At 41.4% G+C, this 16,868-nt stretch overlaps 1 protein-coding gene across 1 annotated transcript; it reads left to right on the top strand.

The window, feature by feature from the left end:
* Nucleotides 1–1,376: 1,376 nt before the first annotated feature.
* On the top strand, nt 1,377–9,841 carry LOC143132943 (protein eva-1 homolog C). Its single transcript, XM_076292771.1, has 8 exons — nt 1,377–1,494; nt 3,201–3,406; nt 3,784–3,907; nt 4,197–4,349; nt 4,695–4,838; nt 8,423–8,494; nt 8,730–8,810; nt 9,130–9,841. Exons 1-8 carry the CDS (start codon nt 1,377–1,379, stop codon nt 9,504–9,506), a joined length of 1,275 nt encoding a protein of 424 aa, XP_076148886.1. The 3' UTR covers nt 9,507–9,841.
* The last annotated feature ends 7,027 nt before the right edge of the window (nt 9,842–16,868 follow it).

Raw genomic sequence — 16,868 nt, 5'->3', positions numbered from 1 at the left:
TCTTAAATGGTGGCGGTCTGAGTCATGTCACTGGGCCATGTGATAACAAGGGCTAGCATGGGAAGAGTGGCATTCCAGCGGTGGGTCAGTGTGGGGCACAAACACCGCTCCCGGACGAGATAATAGCCACACCAGAGTAATGCAAACATGTTAGGGGTGAGACGAGGGAAAACGTCTTTGCTTATTTGACCAAGAAGTGGCTGAGTAGACAGCTTGGGTATCCCAGCCCTAGTAATGTACACATTCCTTTCTGTCACAGCACTGCCCAGCGGAGGAGTGTCTGCCTCCTCACACTCAGAGGGCAATAAAGAGGGTGTTGGAGGGCCATTCAGAATTTCACAATCATCTCTTTTAGTCATCAAACGGACCGGATGAATGTACTGTACCTGCGCTGGCCAAACAGGGAAAGGCAGATTAGATGGGCTCTCACATATCTTAAGTGTGCAGTGGTCAGGGGGTGGGGTCGGGGGGGGGGGGGGTAGTGACCTCACCGAGACATAGGCTATGACACACCAAGCCCAGGATTGTTTATCCTTTCACTGTTTGGTTGCTACAGCAACACAACTCCGTGTCAAAAACTGCAAATATCTTTGGTAGAAACTAATGAAGATAAGATTAAGCAAAAGCACTGTTTTAAAACGTGCTTGCTGTGTGAAATACAGAGAGGGGGGGAGAAATACAAAGTGTTTCTTTGGAAAAACAGACATGCTGGAAATTTGCACCTTGCCACTGACCCTCCACCCTTTCCATCCCATCGAGGAAGGAAGCGTTTATCTGGTGGAGATGGGGCAGCCTCAAAAGGCCAGGGCAGTTGGAGCTCACCCTGGAAGTCTCCTCTTTATCTGCCCTGTCCACAGGACCCTGTCCGGGAACCAAGCAGGAAGGGTCACTATTGATACTGGCATCACGGTCCAAATGTGCTCACAGAAACACTCTCAAAACAAACGACATGGCTCCCTTTCTCCAGTGTAGCTGCAGCCAAACATCAGTGTTAGCATAGCCTCTCATTCTAGATCAGTCTGGGACGGGTCTGGCCTTGATCTGGCACGGATGCGTTTAAGAGTCAGCTCCAGCTGTGCTCACATCTTAGTCCTCCATTTTATGTTGTGGTAGCAGAGTAGCCAAAATGCTACCAGTAAGGCCTAGCTCAGTGTCATCAAGATAGATGACACAGCTGTCTGTCCCGTCTGCCTCTATTACCGTGACAACAAGAGAAGAGGAGCATCCACACAATAGCAGTATTGACACCCCCTCACTCACACAGCCCCACATACACCACCTCCCTCGTCTCCTCGCCACCCTTCACGGCCAGAGGACCATGCGCAGTAAACAACCCCCTTGGCAGAGCAGGCACCTCTCTGGCATCCTTCTGCAAGATGGGCACCACGCGTCCTCCGTGGGGCTTCAGCAGGTCACCACGCGTCCTGGCCTCCTGCGTCCTCCTGGCCCTGGGAGCGCTCACACATGCGGCTCAGGCCGCGCCGGATTTCACCGGTGAGTTAACCGCTTGGCCTGCCTTTGTTGGAGGGACAAAAATATGAGGGCTGAAATGTACGCGTCAGCCAGATGGGCTTCATTATAATGAGAGTCATCAAATGTAAAAAGAGTGATGAGAGTCTATGCATGTGTGTGTTTTCGCATGAAAGAGGCATGAGCGTGTGAGGACTTTTCTGCAATTTATCGCTTGCACATCCTGTACCAAACAGCTGCACAGTGTCACGCTGAAAGACGTGTGTCAGGGTTAAAGGGGCTGTGTGTGTGTGTGCATGTGTGTGTGTTATCACTCTGCCCACTCCTCATTGTTTCCAACGCAGTTTAGGAAGGGGAACAGTCAGCTGAGTTAACCCAAACCTCTCCAAGGCAAGGCAATACAACCACAGATTGGGGTTGGACTCATTCATGAAAATGGCCTGGATAAGGATGGCATAAAGTCTCAGCTCCTGGTTGTTTGGAGTCTTTTGTCACCTTTATTTCAACATTAAAACCTATATAAATAGTCACTGAATAATCTTAATTTCAGCGATTCTGCATGAATGATGTGCAGATGATGTTGTTTGGTTTAATGTTTTTTTCTTGAGAGATTTGTTATCAAAATAAAGTTTTTAATAAATGTTTGTTACCACATGCATATCAGTGAACTGCCAGGTAATAGAAGGTTCTCTCTTGCATCACTGTTAATGTCAAATTAATATTTTAACCGGTAATCTGAGACAAGCCAGGGAGTGGCTTTTTTAAACAATGCTGCACTAAATGGGAACTGCACACATTTGGAATACCCAGGGGTGGCATTTCTCATTTAGTGACACACTAATCTCAAACGCAGTGGTGGCTCTGACCCTGATACCCCGCAGTTGACCCAAACAATATACTTCAACAGAGAGAGAGGGAGTCTTCGGCTAAGAATAGTGCATTGTGTGACTGTGCCTGGTACTGCCTCCCTGGAGTCTCGCAGCATGTGCCAGGCTGGGATGCAAAGCAGGCCAGCTCTGACAGAGACGGGGGCCTGGAGCCAGCAACCAGGCCTTTAAGCATGGCCTCACACGTATCACATACACTTACTGTTTACTATACAGACAATCACTACAGGGCAGAGAAAAGAGAGCCTCGGGTTTGAAACCACTGCTGCGCTTTGAGTTCTGCCACAGGGTCTAACAGAGCAGGAAACAGGAAGGTCCAGGTGTAAGCTCGCCAGCTGTTTGTTATTTTGCACTGAGGAAGTCAGTCCCAGCAATAAGATTGGTGTTTCATATAGAATAGCTGACCTGGTAATAACACAAGTTTGTTTTTGTGCTGAAATGCTAACCACTCTGTTTTAGCATTTATAGCACTGTTTTATCTTGTCTTGCTTCTCTGTTTATTATCTTCATATTAACTGATTAAAATATCCATAATAACTCGCAATACTTTGTTTGATGTACAGTATATTCATTGTTTTGTCGTGACAGACAAAGTAGTACTTGGGAAGTGGCTTTGCAATTGTTGAGCTCCACCTAAAAGATTAGATATGGAGGTATATTTGTTTGAGCAAAGGTGCATAGTATTACATAGGTGATAGCAATGCTTAATATCCTTGACTACAACATCCAAAACATGCTGAACCTGTTTTTAGCTGGTCAGCCTATGTTTTCCACTATAGGTCAAGTTTTGGACATGTTTGGTTATATTTTTTAACATGAACATGTTCTTTAATGTTCCCTCAGTCTACCTGCACAAAATTCTCAGGAACCACACTGCACATGCGTGTGATGGAGACACTCTCGAAATCAGATGTCCCTCCAAAACCACCATTGCCATCCTCTCTGCTTTCTACGGACGCCGTGTGCCGAGCCAGTACTTGTGTCCAACCACAAACCCAAACGTCACGCTGGAGGAGAACACTGAGTGCATGTCCCCTGTGGCCGTTCAGGTACTGTTTCCTTTGGTGTCAACATGCCTTTTAGAAAACAGTAGATAAACCTGTATCAGACACCACAAATTCTATTCATCATGAGGTCTGATCAACTACTCTAATAACAACAACAAAAGTCTACTGTCTAATAGTCTAAATCTAACTTGACACTAATGTCCATGAGTAAAGTCATGCTAAAAAATACTGTCATATGAGTATTAGTTTCAAATCTATATCAGTTGTCACAAGGATTAAATTAATCTATGTCAATCTATGTGCGTAATGAAAGTCATGAGTAATGTGAATGAATACATCACTACCAAATCTGTACACAGACTGGCCATCTAAATCCTATCTAATGCCAATCAAACCCTCCCTCTCTTGTGTGTTTGAAGAAAGTGACGTCAGAGTGCCAGGAGCAAAGGAGTTGTCATATACCAGTCATCAGCCAAGTGTTTGGACAAGACCCCTGCCCTGAGACCAGCAAGTACATGCTTGTGTCATACAAGTGCCGCCCAGGTTAGTTGGGACACAACAAACTAAGATGTCTCTTCATCACTCTCTCTATATATATGACCATTACATAATATGCAGTTATTCGTCATCATGGGTTGACAAGCGCACCCAGCGTAAGTTTTTTTTCCATAATGATTGGCTTTACGCCAGCATGACATTGTGGTTAAAATGTGGTATCCAAACAAATAGATCATTATGTCTGGAATAAGTTCTGAGTCGCTCAGTAAACAGCTGCTTTGGGCTTTGTATCCATGGGAATGCTAAAATGGTTTTTTGTGTCCTTGCTTGAAAGAGCATCACAGGACTAAAATGGTATGTGAGAACGAGAGGTTGCGCCTGGCGTGTAAGAACGACACAGTCCTTGCCATCTACTCTGCCACGTTTGGCCACCAGCTTCACTGGAACCACGACTGCCCACAGGAAAACGACGTCAAGGCCGACATGGGTCTGCTGCTAAATAGCAATACTGCCATCTTGTGGAGTGATACTATACTGCACTTATTCAATAACACTCCACCCATTACAAATGTTTATGAGTAGTTAACTGCCCACAGGAAAACGACGTCAAGGCCGACATGGGTCTGCTGCTAAATAGCAATACTGCCATCTTGTGGAGTGATACGATACTGCACTTATTCAATAACACTCCACCCATTACAAATGTTTATGAGTAGTTAACTGTGCAAAAATAAGTTTTTGTTTGTCTGCAGATACAATATAAATAGCAAAAGCTACAGATCAGACTCACAGTCATTGGGCCAGTGCAAATGTACGTATGATTGTATTCCAGAGTGTTTCTCATCCACTGCCCTGAGGAGAGTATCTCGTCGTTGTCATGGCAAAGCCAACTGCTCGGTCCTGGCAGACATTCAGAATTTTGGTGACCCCTGTTTCCCTGGAACCAGGAAGCATCTGCGAGTGTCCTACACATGTGGTGAGAGAGGAAGTGAATCAGACTGAATACTTCATCATTGTACCAGAACAATTTACATTTACCCATTTAATTCAAATTGCTGCTCTAGGGGAACAAGATATTTCAGCTGGTGACATCACTGTATGAACTTTGTATTCAGTGTTGGATGTAGCGTTACAAAAGTAATGTAATTACTGTATTGCTGTTTGCGGTAACGTGGTAATGTAAGGCATTACAAAAAAATGGGTAATATTTTACTCTGTACAAACTTCAGTAACGCGCGTTACAATGCATTTAACCCGAAATTAAGTGGTGTTTGGTTTTGATACATATTCGCAAACACCACGCGAGAACAACAGAGGAGAAAAAATCCGCGCAAAATAGTAGAACGTTATCTCCTGTTACTGGTTGAAGATGACTGTGGCTGCAGCAGACTCGCAGGCGCACTCTATTTGCGGGATGGACATAAGCCTACGCTCATTATTTTCAGCTTGTCAGAGACAAGGCTATGAAGAACATAATAGTTAGTGCACTTTGTGTGCGAAACCGAAAGATCTTTCTATGCCTCGCGAAATAGCACAAGTAAATTAATGAAACATCTAAAGTAGTGCCACGCTAATCTTTTTGATTCTTAATAAAACACAAACTATGCTGTTGTACATGTCAGCTTTGTTTAAATTAATTAATTAGAGAGAATAAAGGGATAGAAATGCAGAAAAAAGATTGTTAGCCTGGCAGTGCCACCGCTCCCACCGCACGCGCATCACGCACTTTGTTTTGGGCACCAAAGGACAGAGGGGGCACCCAAATGTAACCAATGAGTAGTAACTTTACTGCAAACTGCGTTTCACTCTTCATCAATAACGTTTACAATGTCAAAATGCACTAACACGATGTTACATGCAAGTTTGATAGGCTACCTTTTGGTATGAAGCAACATGTCATTGCATACTTCCATTTCCAAAGCAATGAAGGCTGCTTAAAACAACTTAACATTGTGCATATTATTGTTAATATTGTGCTATCAATGTAACTCAAACAAATAAGGCTTGTAAACAAGAGCTGGCAAAAGGGCATTATGACAACGTAAAGATCACTGCTCTTAAAGTGACAGTGCACCATTTATAAGTAAAACAGCATTTCTTCACAAATTAATGGTCTGTAAATAATAGGCCTTTTATTTTACTTTAGGTGTTTGAGTTATCATTTGAATGTCACTCACTCAAAGCAACTCACTTAGGGCACCGAAATGGCCAGCAGGCCACCATCTTGACATGTCTTTATTAAAGGAACCGTATGTAAAAAATGTATTTCAATTAATCATAAAATTGCCCTGATATGTCACTAGACATTAAGAAATCATGTTCATTTCAAATACTTATATCACTGACAACAGTGGTCTGGCCAGGATATTGTCATTTAAAAAGTGAAGTTGCAGCCCTCAACTGATGTTGATGTTGTCATTTTGTGTTTTGGCCTAATGCGCCACCCTCCATCTATTAATCAAGTCAGTCTATTAAGTCAGTAGTGTTTCGGCATCCGGTTTCCAACACTGCCAGTCAGAGGGGAGGGGAAGGGGATACACCGCTCTACTAGCCTGACGAGCCAGACCCACATTAAAATGTAGGGTCTGGGCACTCACCGTTCGCAGTGCTCAGTCCGAGGGGCGGGATAATCGGTTGTCTTTCAAATTCCCTCTGCACGCAATAGGACAGCGCTAGAACGAGTCCCATGCGTTTTCCCACCAGCGGAGCTAGTTGGCTAGTTCTAACTTTTGCCAACTTAAAAAAAGCTTAAAGGAGAATTCCGGTGTGATATTGACCTAAAGTGTTTTGAAACATGATACCGAGTGTGAACGTATGTCTCATAGCCCATCTCGGCTTGTCCCCTGCACTCCAAAATCTGGCGCTAGTTAGCCGATGCTACCAACAGCTTTTTCAATAGTGGTGCTTCGGCATCGGGCTAGCCATGCAAATAAATCACTGTTTTACTCCATTTACGAGGCTCAATGTATCTCCACACTTCATTGGTAGACTTCCGAGGGCCCTGACATTTAAAACGAGACATTGAGAACTTTGAAAAAGCACAGGTAGTTTACTTACAAGACAATTTATACAGACAGTATCTTCACGAAGTTTAGCGTTTGCAGCCATCTTGAATTTAGTCACGATAAGTCCAGCGACGAGTAAGAATGAACAGGTATGATAAGGGATCAGATTCCAAAAATAATTCCGTGGAAATGCATGGATTCCAGTTGCTGCTACTGGAAGAAACTGTAATCCATGCATTTCCACTGAATTATTTTTGGAAATATTAATTTTTGCATGGCTAGCCCGATGCCGAAGCACCACCATTGAAGTCAAGTCAAGTCAAGTGCTTTTATTTGTCACATACATTTTACATGTAGTGAAATGTAAAAGGGTCCTTTGCTCTGCATTTAAATATAAGACAAAATCCAAGCAGAGCGACCCTGACGGCGTCTGGACACAGCCGCGCCATCTTATACACACTAGTTAACTAGTGAGAGCCAAAAAGCTGTTGGTAGCATCGGCTAACTAGCGCCAGATTTTGGAGTGCAGGGGACAAGCCGAGGTGGGCTATGAGACATACAGTTCACACTCGGTATCATGTTTCAACACACTTTAGGTCAATATCACACCGGAATTCTCCTCAATACTCTCTTCTCAATACTCGTGTCAAGCTGTTCACCAACAGCAAGATCCATCTTCTTTGTTTTCAAGTAGCAGGGAATTCAAGCCAAACCGCTGCAACTCTGCCATCAATCATTATGTTAAGCCCACCTAACGATTTGATTGGCCTGATAGAAGTTTAATTTTTCCAGCTCACAAGCCAACGGAGAGTTGCTAGACTAGCCCTGGCAGCAAATGTAATTTGGCCGCTAGGGTGCGTCTAGATTTCTAGGCTACCGCTCTACAGTAATTTGAAAGTGATTGTAGTACCACTTTTAGCCACAATCTTACATACGGTTCCTTTAAGCTTTGATTTACAATATAGTAGGCTCTCTATTGATTTTAATGAGTAGGCCTAGGCCTTAAAGTTACAGTATTTCTATCACAATTTACCAGACTTTGACCTTTTGTCGGTTTTTAACAAAATTCTGACTATGATTGTTCCTTGTATTGCATCATGAGCACTGCGTCTATTGCATTCTACTGTTGTTAGCCTTAAGCCTAGCTCAGTCATTATGCTATACCACATCTCCCTCCATTGGAAGAACAAGTTGCATTGAGCGTAATAAACTGCATTTAGAATGGCAAATCCATATTTCTAGATATGTTGGTGAAAGTAACTTAAAAGTAATGCAATAGTAGTGTAATGCCTTACAATTCAGAGACAGTAATATTATAATGTAACAAATTACTTTGAAATGACAGTAATAAGTAATACATAATACATTACGATTTAACGACGAAGTAACTTGCCCAACACTGTTTGTATTAATATATTATTTAGTATAATACTGTATTGTACAAAACTGTATTGTATTGAACTCTGGTACTGAACTAGGCATGCCAATATAGCAAGGTTAATTGTAGGAATAGGGAACAATATCCACTGATTTAAATGGTTTTCTGTTCAATCAGTTCCCAGATATCTTTTGGAGGATGTCGGCCGTGGGACCACAGACCCATTTTTATTAAGTGACTACACTCATGGTAAATCCTCACTTTAAAGAAAACAACATCAGACCTATCACTTCCATCAAACAGCTCCCTACCCTCCCGGTTAATTACATCTACAGTATAATGATTTGATATAAGGACATGTTTGGTAACAATTTACTGATTGATCTATGGTGACAATTGGGCTAATGAATTTCAACTGTAGTTATATATGACTCTATGCATGGATTAGAGCGAATAAGCCAACAGATGAACCTCTCGTACACAGGCGGCTGGTACACAGGCCCCGGCGTGTCCAGGCCACAAAACATTTTCACCAACTCTCTGGAAATCTTTTCCCAAATTCAGGGTATGTGGTTCAGTGGCTGTTTGGCTATGAGAACCTATCTAGCCAGTCTATCTAGCAAGTATTCAATCTAAATCTTAAATCCCTTATGTGTCTTCTGCACAATTTTAAACAGTACAACAAAGTGCTCTGCATCTGATCATTTTTTAATGCTACCAGAGTTATTGTCAGCTCACCGCTGTTCAAACTGTGACTTTTCTAAAATTGTCGGTCAATTTTATCCCTGTTAGTTATTTTTAATGTCACTTCACCTTTATTCCAGGGCACCAATTCAGATAGGCCCATCTGTCCTCCTTTTCACCCTGGACCTTTCACTCCACAGGTGTTCCAGAGACAGTAGCCCTGTATTTTGTCTCAGGGATCTGTGCTGGCTTGGTGTTCCTGCTATGTCTGTTTGGTCTGAAATCCACACTCGTGCGAGATGCCAAGGAGCTGTTCACTGAACTGGGAGACGAGATTAAAGCCACGCGTCGCCGAGGCAACGGCAACTTTGAGGACGACGACATCTCCGACGCCTCCTTCCGTCGGCTCACCCAGTCGTACCGCATGGCGGACATGTTTGGTCCAGACATGATCATGACTGTGGAGATGGTGGAGAGGGATGATGAGAGAGGAAAGGAGCTCACCAATGGGGATATGTGGCCTAACCGGGACTCTAGTCCTTATGCCATACACAACATAAAATCATCCTCTACATAACAAAACTGCCCCATGGATTTCTTGTTACTGTAACATTAGAGGAAAGTGGGTGTGGATGTGTAAAGGAATGGGTGTTGTGGGGTTAGGTCATGTGAATATATTCAGTGACACCCACACACTAAAACTGTAGGCCTAGGATAACTACATCCATAATGATTTGAGAGTTGCAATATTAATTGTTCAAACTGTAAAATGATAGGAATGTGAAAATCCCAGTAGGTTTAAATAGCCTAGCCTATAAAGTGTAAGTAGGCATATAATTAACCGTATTATCATTCTGTCTTTAATTTTCTTTATGGTACAGTTTATTCAAGTTAATAAAAAATATTTTTGACCATTGGCTTTCTCAGATCATTCTTTGAAGGAACCACTGTGTAGGCCTATGTGTCTGAGCGACCAAAGAAAAATGCTTAAAATAAAACGACTCTTAAAAGATATAAAATGACCGGAACGTCATCCAAATCTGTTAATTTACATTAGGCTATACTTTTGTAGTTCACTGATTCTTGAGATAAGGGACAAAACATGTTCCCCATCAAAATGTTGCAATTTCCCTTAAAAAACAATACATTATTTCATTTAAAAAGGCTTTAAAAGTTGGATATGAATGACTTGTGTATGTTTAGACTCTTTGTTTTGGCTATATTTATATTATTTCATAGTAATTTCATGAAATACCGGCACTGTACTGTGAAAGCCCATGCAAATGAACTCGTCCTCCGCAGAGGTTACAGTATCAAACTGCAAAAATAAAGTGTTTTAAAATGCCCAAAATGCACAAATATGATTATGAGGTTAATTGGATGGCTTAATAAAATATCACAAAATACTTAAAGTAAACATTGCATTATTTTATACATTAACAACAGCCTTTCAAAATCTGTCCTCAATTCATGTCAACTCCGTCAGATATTTTTCAAATTCGAAATAAATCAGGCATATTTTGGTGAGCTTTAACCCTGAGGACCCCCTTTGACTTTTTTCTGTTGATGGATGCAGCAGTCCAACACATGGTCTCGTAAGTGTTTTAAAAAAAAAAATATTCAGCAAACAAGTTGAAATCCCAGTGGTCACAGCTTTAATGTGTCAACACTGTATTCAAAGTAGAGCCAGAGACTTTCTAATGTGGAGACACAGCACTCAAAAAATACTCCATGGAATGATGCATGGGGCTAGTTTGTCACGCCAATATGGCCGTTGTCTACACATATCCCACCCCTTCCTCGGCAAAACGTCGACATGTGAATACATTGAGCCAATCATGTGGTGTGTTGTGAAGACATCGTGCCAATCATGTGTTGTGATCTCGCCGCTGGAGCAAGATTGGAATCGTGAAGCCTTGCGCACGCGCAGTTCGACCCAAAGACTGTGCCCGATGAGTGCCCATAAAACGTTGGTATATGGCCGCCGAGTGGAGGGACTTGCCTAAAAGGACTTTGGTAGAGCTGAATTCAATCAAGAAGTTTGAAATAAAAGTTGGTATTTTGGTTTAGTTTAGTGGCAGCTGGCAACTGAGGACAATCAAAACGGCTACCATCTACATGATTAAGTAAAAAAAACCATGTTGTTTTGTGAACTCCGTCAGACGTCAACTCTGTCAGATATTTTGTCTGACGGTGTTGACATGTAAGCTGACGGAGTGGAAAAGTCCTCCCAACCCAAATACTCATTAAGTAATGTATAACAACTACATAACATGATAATATGATCTAAGTATCCATGTTTATTGACTTAAAACATGTTAATATACCCAAATGCCAAATAACTTATAATAATAACTCATAAAAAGTATTTTACATATACGTACATAAGTAGTTTTTATCTGTACTCTATGGCAGACATGGCTAGAAAAAAATTGTCAGTGTAGGAGCAAAAACAAAGAAACAGTACCAGAGAAAAGGGAGAGAAAGAATTAAAAGTGACCCAGAAAGCAGTAAGGACAGTTAGACAGTAAAGAGCAGTTAAAAAAGGAGAGACAGAGATGGAAGGACAGGGTCCAAAACAAAAAAGTAAAACAAGTAGGAGAATTAGGACCCAGAGCAAAAAGGCACCGCAGAAAGTATTGGAGGAAAGCAAAGAAAAAGTCCAGAGCTATGCAGAATAGATGGCTAAATGAAATAGACACCCCACCAGAATGTCCTCTGGACCAGGCTGTTGAGGAGCCTACTTCAACCCAGCGTGCCCTTGCAGCTGAGAGAGAAAGGAGAAAAACCAGGAAAAGACATGCAAGGGAGATAAAAACATTGAAAGAAAAGTTAAGAAATTAACAAAAGAGCAACACAAACTAAGAAAGCAGGAATGGCGGAAAAAGAAGGCTCAAATAGAAAAGTCAAATGTCAAACTAAAAGATAAATGATTGTACACTGCAAAAAATGAAATCTAACCAAGTGTTATTAATCTTATATTAAGATTAAAAAATCTATTTGGTATTGTTTTTAGTATGAAAAGACTTACCTAGCGCCCTCTCAAAAGAACATTTTGACTTAATTTAAGAAGACTTTGACTTATTTTAAGGAGTCTTATCAAGACAAATTTGCTCAACGCACTGGCAAACAAATTTGCTTGTTTTTAGGACACATTTGCTTAACGCACTGGCAGACAAATTTGCTTGTTTTCAGGGTTAGATGTCTTAAAATAAGTCAAACTTTTTTTAAATCAAGTCAAATGTTTTCACAAGAAAGCGCTAGGTAAGTCTCTTTATACTGAAAACAATACCAACTAGTTTGTTTTATCTTGATATAAGATTAATAACACTTGGTGAGATTTTGTTAGATAAGCAGTTTTTGCAGTGTAGATTCTCCATGAACAGAAACAGAGGATTCTACCTGTAGTAGTCTACCTGTACATCGGAACTCCAACATTAGGAGATATCTTCTTTTCCACAAGAGCTGAGAAGGAATTATACAACTCATGTGGCACAGAAACGAGCCGCTAAAAAAACTTACACTGCAAAAACTGCGTATCTAATAAAATCTAACCAAGATTATTAATCTTATATCAGATAATCTTATAAGATAAAAAACTAGTTTGTATTGTTTTCAGTATAAAGAGACTTACCTAGCGCTTTCTCATGAAATAATTTGACTTAATTTAAGAAATGTTTGACTTATTATAAGACATCTCATCCTGAAAATAAGAAAATTTGTCCTAAAAGCAAGCCAATTTGTCTTCCAGTGCGTTAAGTAAATTTATCTTGATAAGACTCCTTAAAATAAGTCAAAGTCTTCTTAAATTAAGTCAAAATTATCTTTCAAGAGAGCGCTAGGTAAGTACCCTGGAAATCCAGAGTTCTTGCAAGAGCACAATGGAATTGTCTCTGCGAGACACTCTGGCAAAGAGCAATGACGCACGTTACTTTTACCCCAACATTCCGGGGAACCAGCTAAACTGATGAAGACAGCGCTGCAACGTTGGAGGACAGTACACATTGGTCGTAGTGTTATCCGATTGCGTCAAAGTCCGAAATCATTCAGAGTAAACATGGTCTAGCGTTATCCAATTGCGTTCAGTGAGATTTATAAAATGCATGCTTGTTGCCGCCCCTCGAGTTGGGCCATTACATTGTTCTTTGTCAGACCCTTAATCTATAGATTATCAGGGTCTGGATTTTCCAGGCTACCAGGTAAGTCTTTTCATACTAGAAACAATACCAAATAGATTTTTTATCTTATTATACGATTAATAGCACTTGGTTAGATTTCATTTTTTGCAGTGTATCAGGTAAGGTTCTAAAGAAGTATCGGCTTCATCATAGGCTTCGCCAGTTTGGTGTTAGGTACAGACAACTATCATGCTCTTGCAGTGAGCCATTGGATTGCCAATCCTTTCCCCCAGCTACTCTTTGAGAGACTGCTCAGAGGAGCAGCAAACTGATGCAAGGGCCAGGAAGAGCCGTCCATTGGCCATGTTGATGGAGGAGATGGAAGACGAGTTGGGAGAAGCAGGGGATTTGGTCGATGAAATGTAAGATTTGGTGGATGAAATGGAAGAGGAGCCATTGAAAGATCCTGGGCGTGCTACTGTTGATATAATTATCAACAGTATTGAGACAGGGGATTGGCTGGCAGTGGTGGTTAGGAAAGTCCATTGATGTAGATATCGAACAAGATGAGAAAGTTGAGTTTTTGCATCCTTGTGGTCCTACTGCCAATTTTCACCCTAAATATGGGAGGAGGGTAGCCTAGAAATCTAGACGTACCCTAGCAGCAGCAAATGTAATTTGCAGCCAGGGTAGTCTAGCAACTCTCTGTTGGCTTGTGAGCTGGAAAAATCAAACTTCAATCAGGCCAATCATATCGTGTGTAGAGTCGGTGGGCGGGCTTAACATAATGATGACATGGTTGCGACGGTTCCACGTGAATTCCTTGCTACTTGAAAACAAACAAGATGGGTGCTGTTGCTGGAAAACAGTGGTTGAATTGCGACTGGAGTTAAGCTTTTTTTTTAAGTTGGCAAAAGTTTGATCAACTAGCCAACTAGCTCCACTGGTGGGAAAGCGCATGGGACTCATGAGATATAGGCAGTGTTGGGAAGGATACTTTCAAAAAGTATTCTGTTACAGAATACAGAATACATGCCCAATTATGTATTTTGTAACGTATTCAATCTGAGTAACGTATTCTGAATACTTGGATTAGGCTACTTCCGCATTGAATTGCAATGCAGCCATCAAATCCTGCTTACTAAACAGGCCTATTCTGGTGTGTTCTTCTGTTCCAAATGGCTGAAGTGTTATGCCCACATAGGAGAATGTAAAGTCAACTAAGCTACCTGATACAACTATAAAATAGCAAGGTGACCAGTAAAACTACAACAGGCGACTAGGCTAGGAGGAGGGATGTCTGTTTCTGTCCAGTGAAAGATTTTGAAACTGACGGGGACAGCTTGTCCCCTCCAAGCAAGCCAGACCAGGGAGCTCTATGCCATAGCCCCTGATGTTATGGACTTCATAGACTGTAGGCATGTTCAACACCTCTTGTCCAATGCCCAAGTCCAATGCCCAAGTTTACTAATCTGCTGCACTATTTTGGAATAAGTAAGGGATAATGTATAGAACGCCGGTCATTATGGGGAAAATAAGTCCCTTCAGGGCTGGCGCGTCGGGGTCCGGTTCGCCCTGTCGGGACTTATTTTCCCCATAATGACCAGTTCACTTTGGTATAGAAGCATGAAATTTGGCACAGATACTCTCTAAGGGCCATTATTTTGGAAAAAGGCGCTGGCCACTCAAAAATTCAATATGGCGGCCATTTTTCAAGATTGCCGCCATCAATGCTTATTATATCAATTATTCAAACAGTGATCTAAGCATATAATTTGATACAAATACTCTCTAAAGGAAATGTTAATGGGAAAAAAATGCTTGTCCCTCAAAAATTCAAGATGGCCGCCATTTTTAAAGATGGCCACCATTCCTGTCGAATATTAATCATTTCAATTGTTCAAATGGTGATGCAAGCATAAAATTAGGCGGAAATACTCTTCAAGGAACACTCTTTTTGGAAAAGGTATGTGTCACTCAAAAATTCAGGATAGAAACCATTTTTCAAGATGGCTGCCATTCCTGTCCTATGTTCATTGCCACTGTTTCCAAAAAGTGATACAGAAAATATGCCACAAATATTCTGTTTCGGCCAATAAAAAATTCAAGATGGAGACCTTTTCCAAGATGGCCGTCATTTCGGTAGTATGTACACTGATGCACACATGCATGTTAGCAAAAATATTCTAACGGCCACACTTTTAGAAAAAGGCAATTGCAAAAATTCAAGGCATTTTTCAAAGTGAGTGTTGCTTTAATAGTGTACTCTGTTGGGACTGAGTTAAAAGATTGAAAAAATAACATAAATTCACATTTTTACCAGCTCAAAGGCCTTGTGGTTAGAGTGTCCAGCCTGAGCTTGAGAGGTTGTGCCCTGTCGAGTCATAATAAAGACTGTTAAAAATGGTAGCCAATGCCTCCCTGCTTGGCAGTCAGCAAGTGTTGTATTGGGGGCAACATACAGGAAGGTGTTCATATACATCATGGTCCAGAATCAGGAAATCGGCTCTCGCCCACTGCAAACTTACTTTTTTATTCACATTTGCAATTGCACAGTTCTGTGCAAGTGAAACCCAATCTAAAACATTTGCATCCTCCATGGCACTCTGATTTGCAGCCACACTTGGCTAGCTGTTCACAACTTTGTGCAACTGGTGCATTTGCTGTCCAGAAGACCCCCCTTTGTTCACCAAGCTTTTTTCATCTCCAGTCAGCAGGACTCTGCTTCTGACTGACACTGGGTTGCTTGACCCCATATGCAGCCTGCCTGATATGCAGCACGTTTAGTGTGTTGAAGCAGAGCTGCCCTTGTTGGAGGAATGGCTTCATATGGCCTCTGCTTTCGGGCAAACATGTCAAGTCTAGCCTCATCTACACTGACAGCTGTGCTTGATCGATCATACAGCAGGACCACTCCTCAAGGATCTCCAGGTCACTATTGTGAAAGAGTGGAATGTTGGTGGCAATCATTTTATAGCCATCATGTTGAGAAACATGATGTGTAGGTGGTGATAGGAGGGGTTCCTTTGTGTCTGTCTGACAAAGACAACATTTCATTCAATCAGTCGATCTCTTGGCTGACATGGGATTTTCATTTGCCATTTTGGGGGATTGTTGTCTGATTAAGGCCGAGGGGTTATCCTTTTACCACCTCAATCATAGACATAGTACACATTCAAGTATGGGATACAACTAGGTTCGGGTCACCTACACCTAGCCAGAATATTCATTCAGTGCCATTTAAGTCCCGTGTGATCTGTACATCATCCAGGTAAGCATAGCCTACATGAACAAGTCATGTATTGCCCCGCTTACCCTTGGCTCGGCTCTCCCGTGCTGGCACAACCTGTCAATTCAGGTGCGGCTATCTAACTACATCTAGCATCACCATTTGAAAAATGTATGTAAGGATTCAAGAGAAATAGCGGCCATCTTGAAAAAATGGCCGCCATGTTGAATTTTTGGGTGGCCAGCATCTTTTTCCCAAAAAGTGACCCTTAGAGACCCTTAGAGAGTATTTCATGCTTCTATACCAATTTGAACGATTCTCTTGAAATATGCCATTAATCTGCTGCACTAAAACAATGTAAAATGATATTAAAAGTGTATACAATGCAATTTATCACTAAACCTTGCTAAGGCACACCATTTCTACACTTAAAGACTTTACAGTGTTGTTGAATTGATCAAACACACAAAAAAAACATATTTTCATGTGTCAGACGGAGTTGACAAATGACAAGTTACTCAGTAAATGTCAATTTTTATAAAAAGTGGTTAATAAAAACCTGTTCCTTTTCAGGCATGATAGATGAGATCTA

The sequence above is a fragment of the Alosa pseudoharengus genome, unplaced genomic scaffold (genome assembly GCF_046254945.1).
Source record: "Alosa pseudoharengus isolate Yale_2024_CS ecotype anadromous, Long Island Sound unplaced genomic scaffold, YU_APseudo_1.1 YU_APseudo_1.1_scf_19, whole genome shotgun sequence".
Lineage (NCBI taxonomy): Eukaryota > Metazoa > Chordata > Actinopteri > Clupeiformes > Clupeidae > Alosa > Alosa pseudoharengus.
This window is presented reverse-complemented; position numbering and strand designations above follow the sequence as displayed.